The 12960-nt window shown below is 40.5% G+C and overlaps 2 protein-coding genes across 14 annotated transcripts in view; one reads left to right on the top strand and one right to left on the bottom strand.

Moving 5' to 3' along the window:
- DOCK7 (dedicator of cytokinesis 7) overlaps positions 1-12960 on the bottom strand; it is a 116043-nt gene that overhangs the window by 54986 nt on the left and 48097 nt on the right. The window lies entirely within an intron of this gene.
- ANGPTL3 (angiopoietin like 3) lies at positions 401-11973 on the top strand. Its single transcript, XM_082228791.1, has 7 exons — positions 401-958; positions 3777-3887; positions 4522-4633; positions 5293-5406; positions 6007-6102; positions 9890-10162; positions 11739-11973. Exons 1-7 carry the CDS (start codon positions 470-472, stop codon positions 11921-11923), a joined length of 1380 nt encoding a protein of 459 aa, XP_082084917.1. The 5' UTR covers positions 401-469; the 3' UTR covers positions 11924-11973.

Here is a 12960-nt window from a genome sequence, read left to right as displayed (position 1 = left end):
TCCCCAGGCAGCCAGGGCAAAAGAAGGCTATGCACCGTTGAAGGAGATCAAGGAGGAGGTTCAGTACCATGCTCAGTACTCCTGTAGCTGAGGCCAAAACATACAAGTTGTCTCAGCAAGGTCCTTGAGCAACTGGTCAAATTTTATAGAAGGGCTAGGTAGTCACTGACTAGAAGCCTCATCACTTAAGTACTGCCTGCAGCTGATCTCTCCTCACAGCTGATAAAAAAAAAGTCTGTGTCATAAATGGCTAGTCAGGTTGGTCTGTTTGTTTCGATGTCCAAAAAGCCTAACAAGGACACAGGTTACACTCATTTAAGTTTAATGATCAACTACCTCAACTTGACTTTTCAGGTCTGAGCAGCATATATTTATAGGCAAACTAAGTTGCAAGGACTATCACATAGCAAGGCTAACAGCAGCTTGGAAAAGCTTTTCTTTTCCAAAGGCTATCATAAGCAGAAAGAAAATGAAAATAATACTAGTATTACTCTTCGTAATTTCTCTAGTTGTTGCAACAAGAATAGATGGAGATGAGTTTTCCTTTGTTCCAGAATCTCCTGAGCCAAGGTTTGCTATGCTACATGATGTGCAATTACTAGCCAACGGGCTGCTCCAGCTTGGGCGTGGCCTTAAAGATTTTGCCATCAAGACCAAAGGCCAAATGGATGACATCTTTCAGAAACTTCACCTTTTTGATCAATCTTTTAATGAGATCTCGAAACAAGCCAATGAGATAAAAGAAGACGAGGAACAGCTAAAAAACACTACTTCTATGTTGCAAGTCAATAACGAAGAGATAAGGAACATCTCTGTGGAGCTGAATTCCAAGATAGAAATACTTTCACGGGAGAAGATTCAACTTCAGGATAAAGTAGGGAAGCTGGAAGAAAAAATAACCAAATTGTTTCAGACCCAGATTGAAAATCAGGAGCCCGAAGAAATTGCAGCACTTAAAGTAAGTAGCAGGTATGGAATAGATTTAATATTTCCAAAGTTACCTGAAATGGTTTCCAGGCTACTAATGGAATCCAAAGCTCCAAAGTCAATTATGACCTTGTTGCACTAATATCAGTGATGTAAAATATACTTTACCTAGTGGCTGTTTCATACAGTTTTGCTTTGTTTCCAGTGTTCAGTAAAATTAAGATGCTAAAATGTTTTTAAAAATTAAGATGCTAAATTAGATCACTCTTTGGGGAAGGAATAGCCAAAAATTCCTTTGCAAATCAAGTCAATTTGTGTTCAAGTACAAGTGTATAGGAATATACAGTACAGTATAGGAAAATGTTCTGATGCCTTAGAGCAGTACTCTCCAGATGTTGCTAGACATCACCTTGACTACTGGCTATGCTTGCTGGGGCTGATGGCAGTTAGGAGACCAACAATATCTGCAGGCACCATGTTGGATACCCCTGCTATGATGATCATAATTTTATTATTTATACCCCGCCCATCTGGCTGGGTTTTCCAGTGCAAACATTTTCCAGTGCAAACTGCCCTTGTTTATGCACAGGAATGTTTTCCACTTCAAACATTTCCAGGAAAGCCACATCACTGCATTTTGAGGAATGAAATGAACGTAGTTATCAAGAAAGCAACAACTGGTTCTCTACTGTAAATTTGTTCCTAAATGTTTGTTGTGCATTTATGTAAAATGTATCCTGTGGTACAGGGATACTTCATGACTTTTCTTCTTTAATTAGTTTTTTGGAGGAGGATAGTTTTGGATCAACACCAAACTGCACGGAATATCTAGGGAACTAAACAATGGCTCACATATGCTCTGTGCTTTACCAAAAAGCAACCAGAATGAGATGAATTATTTTAACAAAAGCCAGGGATGGTCAGTGTTCTAAACATGTAAGCCACATGCTTTTGCACCTAGAAATTTTTTTCTGGACAGTCCATAAAGGAAGATAATCAGAGTACCCTGGGTGGCTGGAACCGCTTCCCTTTCATAACATAAGACTATGACATAGGAAAGCCTCATTTATTTTTAAATATTGTACTTTTCACAGCTTGTCCTTACAAAATTTAAAACAGACTGCTGCTTTAAAAATAATAATTCCACAATCAACACAACGAGTAACTCAGCTGCAACTGACAATGTATCAACCAAGTGCCAAAAGCAACATCAGCAAAGCGGCAAAAGATCATGAAATAATTTAAGCAAAAAGCCTAGAAAAATGAAATGGTGTTCAGCTGCTGCCCAAACAATAAAAGCACAAGCACAAAGCATACATTTTGGGGGCAGGATGTCTCCAAGATATGGCAAAACTACTAAGAGCAGTTGGAGCAGAGCCTCTCTGATGACAGTTCACTGAGTAACTTTGTACAAGATGGTCAGGTTTGTATGAGTTGTTGTTGTTGCTGAAGTAGAAGGAAATGGCTTATGAATTCAGCCAGCCAGCCAGGGGAAAGGAAATAGAAGACAATCAGGACTCAAAGGGTAGGAATGAATTAAGAGTTTCTCCATGATGGCCAGCAGTGGTGTACACACCAGTACGAGAAGGGTGCATCAGATGGATTCTCAAAGACTGAATTCCTTAAACTTCCCTTTGGATATCAAAGGTCCTTTCCAGCAAAATGACTTTTTTAGGGGGTGAGATGGGGCGGGATGCCAAAACAGATAATAAAAGCAAGTCCCAGACAGCAGCTTTGCTTCAGTTCCAAGAAACCAGCTCTTAATCCATTGCTCTTTTAGGGCAGACAGCTTTGCTTCAGTTCCAAGAAACCAGCTCTTAATCCATTGCTTTTTTAGGGCAGAGTACAGGATCCATAGATTATGAAGCAAAACAGGATTGTTGCATGATTTGACTATACAAAACCATCCCTCCAAATAAGATTGAGGATATACCTTCTACTTCTGTTTAGCATGGTAAGACAACAGCCTTTGGTGAAATTGGCTTGCACTGAGAGGTGCCCTTCTCCTAGCAGAAAGCCTCCTGCAAGGACCCTAAATCCAAAGAAGCTCTTCTATCAGCAATATTTTACACAAAATCTCTTTTTGTAGCCTACTAGAGCACATATGGGACGTGGGTGATACTGTGGTCTAAACCACAGAGCCTAGGATTTGCCAATCAGAAGGTCGGCGGTTCGAATCCCCGCAACCGGGTGAGCTCCCATTGCTCGGTCCCAGCTCCTGCCCACCTAGCAGTTCAAAAGCACGTCAAGTGCAAGTAGATAAATAGGTACTGCTCCAGCGGGAAGGTAAACAGGTTTCTGTGTGCTGCTCTGGTTCGCCAGAAGCGGCTTAGTCATGCCGGCCACATGACCCAGAAGCTGTCTGTGAACAAATGCCGGCTCCCTCGGCCTACAGAGCGAGATGAGCGCGCAACCCCAGAGTCATCTGCGATGGGCCTAATGGTCAGGGGTACCTTTACCTTTAGAGCACATATACTACAAATCCAAATCAGGGGTGGAAAACCTGCGACCCTTCAGATGTTGGTGAACTTACTCACCAACCGCTTTGAGGGGTTTTTCTACAATAAAGCAGTATATACATTTTATGAAATAAACTCCAACATCCCTCAGCCACAGCCAGCATGGCTGATGCAAGTTGTAGTCCACCAAAATCTGGAAGGCCACAAATTTCCTATGCTTGGCCTGGATCCTCTGTACTCTGCATATTTCTCATGCTGTAAAACACTGACTCCACACTGAAATACATCAGCCAGAGCTTGATCAAGAGTTCATGGACCTGCACTATTAAATTTTCTCCTTCTGCTTCATGGTCCTTTGAAACCAAGCCACTGTTTATGCTCTCCCTGCAGAACTTCGTCGAGCAGCAGGACAACAATCTCAGATCCCTTCTCAAAAGAGTTCAAGCGCAGCACGTTCAAATTGGCAAGCAACAGGAACAAATAGAAGACCTGGAAGAGAAGGTAACATTGCTGCTTTACCAATGACCTCCTCCAAATCAGGGCAGTCTTTTCAGGGATATTAGGTGAGTTTTGAGACAGCTGGGAACTGAGAAATAGGTAAAGGGTGCAGAAATTGGGAGAAATAAAGAACTGATGGAAAAAGTACAAACTACTGAATAAATAGCAAAGTGGACAGGGAATAACTCATCTTACACAATGATTTAATAAATTTCAATACATTTCCATCATGCTCTAAGATAATTTGTGGACACTATGTGTCTTCGCTGTGTATTCCCAATGTAGCTCCAGGATTGGAATGGAAAAATAACATTTCCTTGTATTTCAACTTGAAAAATTCCGAAAACACTTCCTTCAGCTAAAGATCTTTACCACTCTTACCACAAGAGTGGTAAAGATCGTTAGCTGAAGGAAGAAATTGGGCATGCCCCACACATGACTGTAGAAAGGTATTGGGGAGGGGGAATGCTTCATTCTCAGGAATTCTCTTGTAAAGATGTCTCTACCATCAGTAAACCACTTCTCTCCATTTTGTTATCTCAATATATCTGAGCTCCAAAATATCAGTAGATGAATGATGAACTTTACTAACAAAAAACAGACTAATAATAATAATAATAATTCTCTGTCTCCCCAGCTAAGCAGCCCTGGTTTTCAAGACAACACACAGACTTTATTCCCCTTGAGAGAAGAAAATGAAACAAGGCAAACTAAACTTAATACAACAGCTAAAGTTCAAGATTACAAAGGTAACTGCCCCTGTGGAAGAAGAAGGAAACAAGTAATCCTTGTGTACAATGTCATCTGTGAATACTGTTCTAGTGTACATTTTTCTATGGGTATACATCTTTGAATGCCACACTGTTAAATTCTCTTTATTACTGTTGTTGGAAAAACAAGTGTGGCCTTCCACAACATGTTGCAGTGTATCCTCCTTCTGAAAAAGGAAAGCTCCTATTCAGGCTTCCAGTCATCCATTCCCTACAAGTAGGACATTCTACTCTTTCTCCTCCCCACTCCCTGCTCAATTATTTTTTCAACTGTCGCTGTTCATTCTGTTGTTAACAAACATGCTCATTTGGATGCTTTGATGGCGTTTGTCCATTTAGGTTTGTTTTATTTTTAAAAGCTTATTTCTGCAAGCCACAAGTTTTCCCAAAGCATGACAATACTTCCTTCTTGTTTCTCAGCAGCCATTTTGGTTGCCATTTTGTCAGCGCTCACCAACTGGATGGGATAATGTGACATATTAAAAATAATAATAATCAAAGGAATGATTCACAGCATTCTTTATCATCATCATCATCATCATCACAGAACAATACTGAGTGCATTTCAGTGTGCCTTAAACTCACCCCGAACGACTTTAGTCATGCATTTGTAACTTTTAAAATCTTGTTGTTCTTAGGAAATGCTACTGATTGCATGTGGATATACAGCAGAGGTGAAAGATCGAGTGGCATTTATTCTATTAAGCCCAGAGGATCTGAGGCTTTTAATGTCTACTGTGAAATCAAAGCAGGTAAGTCCAGCTACACCAGGGACCATCTAATTCTCCTGCTAAAAATCATTATGGGTTTCATTTTCTGCCCTGAATGATGTTGAGTGTTCCATTAGTGAAACATAGGAAGTGACCTTAGACTGAGTCAGACTATTGGCCCATCTAGCTCAGTATCAGTTTAACTACAGTTGGTCAATAGTTAACTACAATTACCAAATAAAAAAATGGTGCCGTCAGTAGGATCAATTACTGTATTTATGTTCCAACTGGGTCAGATGAGGAAGCCACGACTGAATAATCATCACAACTAAACCTCTTCCAGCAGTGGACAAGTGGCATGGACAACTTTCACACCCATGCATGAAAATTCCCATGGGAGTAAATTCAATGAATACTTTATAAATATTGTGTGTGCACGCATGTGCACACCTGTCCCCCCCCCCATATTTAACTGCAGTAAATTTTTCTATATTTAACTGCATTAAAAGCATTAATGGGGGGAACAATATGGACTGGGCCTATGTTTGCTGCAGTCCAAAACTAGGGGGGAGGGCAATAAAGCAGGTAATATTTATAGTTTATAGTTTATAGATAAGTTTATTTGTCTTTTTTCATACACAGAAAGTGCATGGACAGTTATTCAAAACAGATCTGATGGATCACTAGATTTCAACCAAACCTGGGAGAACTATATTAATGGATTTGGCAACCTGGATGGTAAATACATTCTCTTACATTTCCCTAAATAATTGAAGTATTTTTATGTGCTAAAATAGCAGTTGACTGTGGTTTATGAAAACATCAACACATTAAAGTAAGTGAAAAATACCTTTGGGAGAATAAGGGATGATTCGCTTTTGCTATTTTGGGCATGTTTTAAACAGGTTAGCTTTCTTCACCCCCATTGTTTTGGTCTGCACAGTAAACAGCTTGAGATTCAATCTACCCTTGGACTAACCCACAGAGCCTCAAAGGCAGGATGTCCCTCTAAAGACCAGTTTGCTAAAAGCACATGCAAGATGGGTTAACAGAAAAGAAGTTAATCAGAATGAATAACCTGTCAAAACTGGGTTTTATGGATAGATCCTAATATACCTACCACCCAGATGTTTAAAATACATACACAATGTAGATTAAGAAAAATATACCCTGCACTTTAGATACATATCCACCTTCATGTTTACATTTACAGAACATTTTTGCTTAGGGCTTAAAACCGTTGACTGAGTCTATCAGGCATTTGACTGATGCAGATGACCTGTACAACACCAAGTTGAGATGTACAGTTCATGTGGATGAATCCAAGAATTTAGTTGATTTATGGACTGCTTGACAATCCCAGTCACCACCTTCTTCTATCCTGTCCTCACCCCACTATAACCATGTAATACAAGGAGAGTCTTGCATGGCAACCGCTGCAGTTCCATGCAATGCAATGCAAGATGGGCAAGGCTCAACCTGCCCATTTCACAGAATCACCCTCTTCAGTTTTCACAATTTACTGCACCCTTTTGCAGGCACAAGACTCCCCTCTGTGTTCTTAGTGTGAAGCTTTTCCCTGGCACTGGCAAAGCAGCACTGGCAGCTGCTGTGCTATTATCAAGAGGTAGTGCCTGCTTTTGTTACTTCAAAAACTTTCCAAGTTGAGTGAGTGAGGAAGTATGTAAGGAGGCACTTTCTAGGTGTCTAAAATACTGTATTAAAGCACCAAAGATCTGTAAACATAGCAACGCAGACAAAAATATATTTCTATATCTCAATGTTTTTTGCAGAAAATATTGGACCAAATGAGGCCAGAAAATACTCAAGACCCTTTACAGCATATTAGAATTAAACTTCATAATATACAATAGAAAAGCTGCCATGTAGTGACTGATACAACAGGCGGTTTTCATGCATATCACACAATGAATAGCACTGGGTCAACATAAAGCTCAATGGGTTTCCGCTGAAACAAAATCCTGGTTTCTAAACTTAACCAGCCAATCATCCCATCAGAGGACCAGGCAGAAAGAAACCACCCTTATTTGCACTGGTTAATCATCCACTTGGGACACCAAGGTGCAGGCTAACAGACACATCATCCAGCACACTTTGCTAAAGGTATGTTCCAAGCTGCTTCTACAGAGGTGCTAAAGGGGTGCAAGTGGCAACCCTGTTTGGCTACCAGGACAGGGAGCAACATATATTAGCAATTATCCTGTAATCACTTAGTGAAGTCCTGAAATATTTTGGTCCATAAGTAGTTTGATTGGCTTCATTATCATTACTCGCAAAACCATAATTTCAAGACTGCAAAGTCAATTTTATACGCCTAGAACTGGACTAAACTAACCTGGTGCACTAGTGGAAGCCAGTGAAAGAACTCATGGTGCAATGGGCCTCCTCCTCAATCTGCTCGGGGGGGGGGTCAGGAGAAGTCCCAGAATAGTGTGCAAGCAGAGAAGAGGGGAGATTCTGCCTAGAATGCAGAAATGTTGGCGCTAACAGAACAGTTGTAATAGCAAGGTCTTCAATTCCACCCCTAGCATCTAGGGATGTCTCAAAACATCTAGTTACAGATAGGTAGCTGTGTTGGTCTGCCATAGTCAAAATAAAAAAATTCATTCCAGTAGCACCTTAAAGACTAACTAAGTTAGTTCTTGGTATGAGCTTTCGTGTGCATGCACACTTCTTCAGATACACAAAACATCTATTCTTCTATTACTTACATGAAGTTGAATAATACAGTCAAATCACTGGCCCACCCAGCAATGGCTCTCCAAGATCCCAGGCAAAGAGCCATTTCCTACTATTGCCATCCGAGATCCTTGTTACGAAAAACTCCTGGGGACTGAACTCAGGATGTTAGAGATGCTAAGGAAATGCTGTTATCAGTAAATTATGGGGTTTTCTAGCTGTTATTTGATATGTAAAGCAGACATGTCTAACATCAAAGACTCTCTTCTTAAACCAGACTGTATTGGATTCCGACCAAATGTTACTGGATTCCAACTCCCATCAGTCCCAGACATCATCCAGCAACATCTGGCGGGCCAGGGGTTTCCCACCCCTGCCCTGAAATTCATTACATAGAAAATATTTCCACAAAATGTGGCCCACCATGAGTTTGATGGTTTGCAGTTCACTTGAACTCATGGACAGTTTGTTCCAAAGAAAGGTAGGGGAAATCCAAATAAATTTAGCATATGCAAAAATGTCTGAACGATCACAAGGTCTTCTTAAGGAAAAACTGCACATGTAGATTAGCACAAAAAGTCGTTAAGTGCCATCTCCCCATTTCCTCCCAGCTGGGACCTGTGTTATATAATTTGCATTGAAGACACAAACAAGCTCTGTGCAACTTCATTTCCTCCTAACAGCTACAAATTGTTTTGGCATTCCCATAGCTTGTTAGGGGTATTTTCAGTCCTTCTTATATTAATTGGAAACTATGGTAGCTCCATTTATGACATGATATTGGATTGTCTATGCTGTATGAAAGTCCCCGCAACAATATTGTTCTCAATATGATATTTTGCATTTTTTGTTTTTACAATAATGGTCTTCATTAAAAAATACTGCCCCCTAAATAACGCTCAAGCACCTGGTTCACATGACACAGGAAGCCAAGCTGTGGTTCAAGAGTGAATCTTCCTTTTAAAAATAAAGAGTTCATAAGGTGAAGTTTTCAATACTTTTGAAATCGGAGCTTTAAGAAGCGCTGACTTGGGGAGAAAGTTGATAATTCTTTCCCACAGCAGCAAAATCAAAGTTGAAACTGAGATTTCATCATTACATTGTATAAAGTTTGCCTGGTGGTGAAATCTGAAACATAAATGCAAAATTACATGTTTGTTTTAAAAGGGTACGTTTTATCTTTTCCGCTATTTGTTGTTCAAATGTCCTCTCATTTACCTTTGCCAACTTGGAATGACTCCATTGGCCCAATTTTAGTGAAAAAATGCCTTAATGTAGTTATTCTGGAAAAAAGGTAGAAGAAAATACAACTATTTTTTAAAAGTAGAATCCAATGTACACTTACTTCTAAGAAAACATGCTTAGTTTTGCACTCCATGTAATTCACTTAGAATATTCAATTTAAATGTGCTGTGGTAAATGACACTACCTAAACGCCTATTAAGAGTGCATTCCTTTCTCATGGCTGACACTCCATTTCCATTGCAATTAAATTTTATATATGCCACTCGCTTCACTTATCAGAGAGATTCATTCACACACTTTTGTTAAGTATGCCTTGCATTATCCCTGGCAGACTCTGGCAAGCTGCAAAGTTCCATTCCGTTCATATTTAGTTTTAGTTTCCTGTTTTAATTGATCATTAGTGCATAATCTAAAAGTTGTAAACAAAAAAGAGATATCTCCAAGAGAGATTATCTGAAAAGTTCAAGGGTTCCCAAGACTCAGGTTGTCTGCTTAATTAACCGAATTAGTAACTCTAACTTGCTTATGTCTTGCCATCAGCCTACCCTAATAGTTCGGTCTGTGCAACTTGTATTTTCAGGAGAATTTTGGCTGGGCCTACAAAAGATCTATTCCATTGTAAACCAAGGTGACCACATCCTGCGTATTGAGCTGGAAGACTCAAGAGCTAACCAACGTTATATTGAATACACATTCACCATGGGAGGTTCAGAAACAGACTACACTGCTCTTCTCTCCAGGATTACTGGGAATATCCCTAATGTTCTGCCTGAACAGAAAGAAGTGAAGTTCTCTACAAAAGATCACAACAGCAACACGGAAAGAAAAGTCAACTGTCCAGAAAACAATTCAGGTAGTCTTTTTTGTACAAGCTGCTGCTTTAGTTTTTCTCATAAATCGGGGGGGGAAATACATTCTGGAAGATATAGCTGAAACTTTGTCTACAAAACTTATATATTCCCTGTTCTGAAAAATGAAGCATTAGGAACCAGAAGCAAATTCTGAAGAACAACTGGGTATGTTGGGTGAGGCACTGCACATCTAAGTGGTCTATCATGTTTAGAAACAAACTTATCTGCACTCAGAAAGCTAGCATGTCATAGACACTATACCTTTTTTGCCTCAATATGGTATTTTATAAATGTATATTTAATATAGAGGAGTATCCAGTTGTGTCAAGGGGACGCAGGTGGCGCTGTGGGTAAAACCTCAACGCCTAGGACTTGCCGATCGCATGGTCGGCGTTTCGAATCCCTGCGGCAGGGTGCGCTCCCGTCGTTCGGTCCCAGCGCCTGCCAACCTAGCAGTTCGAAAGCACCCCCGGGTGCAAGTAGATAAATAGGGACCGCTTACTATCTGTACTATCTTGGAAGGCTACATCTCATCAATCTCTGAACATGTGAATCACCCTCTAGAGCAGGGATGGATAAGCTGTGGCCCTCCAGATGTTGGTGTAACTCCCATCCTCTCTATTGGCCATGCTGGCTGGGGCTGCTGGGTGTTGGAGACCAACAACATCTGCAGTGGCACGGGTTCCCCCATCCTTGCTCTAGAGTTTCTCTCCCATATATTTCTAGTCCCTAACTGAACATCAGGCAGAACTTTAGGAAACAGAAATAGAACTAAAAAGTGAAGTGATCTGCCAAAAATCTAAAAAGAGAGAGCATAGCACACAGGAATAACAAACTGGTGATATGATTTCCTGTAGAGCACCTCTAAGTAAATCCACAAGAAGTGCTGGTGTTCTATACACTTTCTCCTTAAACCGGGCAAAAACGTTATTCTGAAATTCCCTTTTCTGCCCCCTCCAATGTGGAAAATTCAAATTTGCAGCATGAATCAGTAAGTTATTTTAATTCATTTGCAGTTCAATCCTATTTATTTTACTTTCTCTAATAAATGTAAATAACTATGAAACCGTATAAAGTTCACTTCTGAGCGTCAGTTTTACAGAGAATATAAGTGTTTGAGATAGATAGGAGTGCTGTGGGGGTTTTTAAATCTGACACTGGGTAATTAAGTTAAAACAGAATGAGTTCTTTTTAAAAAAAGAGAGGTGGGGGTAGGGGCCATTGTATGCAGAATATACCAGGTTCAATCCCTGGCATTTCCAGGTAGAGCTGAGAATATCTTCTACTGAAACGCTGGAGATGTATAGTTCATAGTTCATAGATGTATAGTTCTTCTGAGTTCCCTTCCCCCCGATAAGCAACTCCTCATACCAGGCAGCTACTGTTGATGCTACCAAGGATTCTGAGAAGTGACATCAAACAAGGCATGAGAAGAAATGTGAGAAATCCTCCTCCACACATGGAAGCCACTTCTAGTGCCTAAAGGGGGGGGGGTCTATGAACCACACCCTTAGTCCTTATGACTGTACTACAGTGTTGTCGCTATCAATTAAATGGTGCTTATAATTTCATCTTCAGGTGGTTGGTGGCATACGGCATGTGAAGAAACAAACTTGAATGGAAAATATATCAAGTCAAGTTCAAGAGGAAAACTGGAAAGGAAAAAGAGAGTGCTCTATTGGAAGCCTCAGAAAGGAAGGCCCTATTTTATCAAATCAACCAAACTGATGATACATTCTACAGATTTTGAAAATTTTGACTGAGCATCACCATTTGGAGTCTATCTAATAAAGCACATTATACCTTTGTCAGAGCCAAGTGAAGGCACTTTTCAGTACTCGGGCGAAAGAATTCCATTGTACCTTAATGATATATTTTGTTTCTGTGGCCGCCATATACAAAAAAACAGTATGGTCAAACGATGGGCAGAGTAATGGAAATGGAGAAATGCAGCCAGTTTTTTAGGATTGTTGGTGGCTCTAGAAACCCACTGCTAGCAAGCTTTCCTTAGCTTTCCTAAGGATAGCTATATCTGAAGATGTTTACCATACCAGTGGGAAGGAAGAAGGGAAGGGAAAAGCTTGCCCCAGGTAGGGCTTGAGCTTCCCTACCTTCCCTCCTTTCTCTCAACAGCAGAACTTGTACTACAGGGGAGTTAAGAGAAGCCAACATTACAGGGAAGAAGCGTGGCAAGGAGAAATCTTAGGGCTGAAAGGAAATATGATGCACAGGACAGCAGCTCACCAGCTCACCTGATTTTCCTAGCCTGGCCCAGCCTGTATCACCATAGAAGAGAATTCAGTCACTTCATTTTGATGGCAGAAAATAAGCTACTGCTTTCAGGACACATTTAGGGGGCCATAACCTACTACCGTGGATCTCAATGTCACCATAGGCATGGGGGAAGGCGTTGCCCTTTAGAGGAAAATGTCACTGTTCTCTGTTCAAATCAACAGCTTTCATGGATCTCTATGGAATGAAATAAACAGGGTGCAATGCAGTTCACAGCTTAGGGGGAGCAAGACCTGTCTCTCTGAATGAAGGCTGAACTTGTTTGTATGAAGAAGAACAGACATGCTTTTTACTACACAACACCTGTGACCTACTAGAGCTGGTGCACACCTCTACCTATATAAGAGTTTCCACTGAACTGGATGGCACAAAATAAATCAGCTCCATTCTGGATTTCATTCAAGTGAAGTGTAAAATTTGATTCTTGCCTAGTAGCTGCCCCCACCCCAGTGACATAGAAAAGTGCACCCCCTTAGCTTCTCCCCTATAGAAGAATGTCTGCCATTCA

The sequence above is a fragment of the Podarcis vaucheri genome (assembly GCF_965113315.1).
Source record: "Podarcis vaucheri genome assembly, chromosome: 6".
NCBI lineage: Eukaryota > Metazoa > Chordata > Lepidosauria > Squamata > Lacertidae > Podarcis > Podarcis vaucheri.
This window is presented reverse-complemented; position numbering and strand designations above follow the sequence as displayed.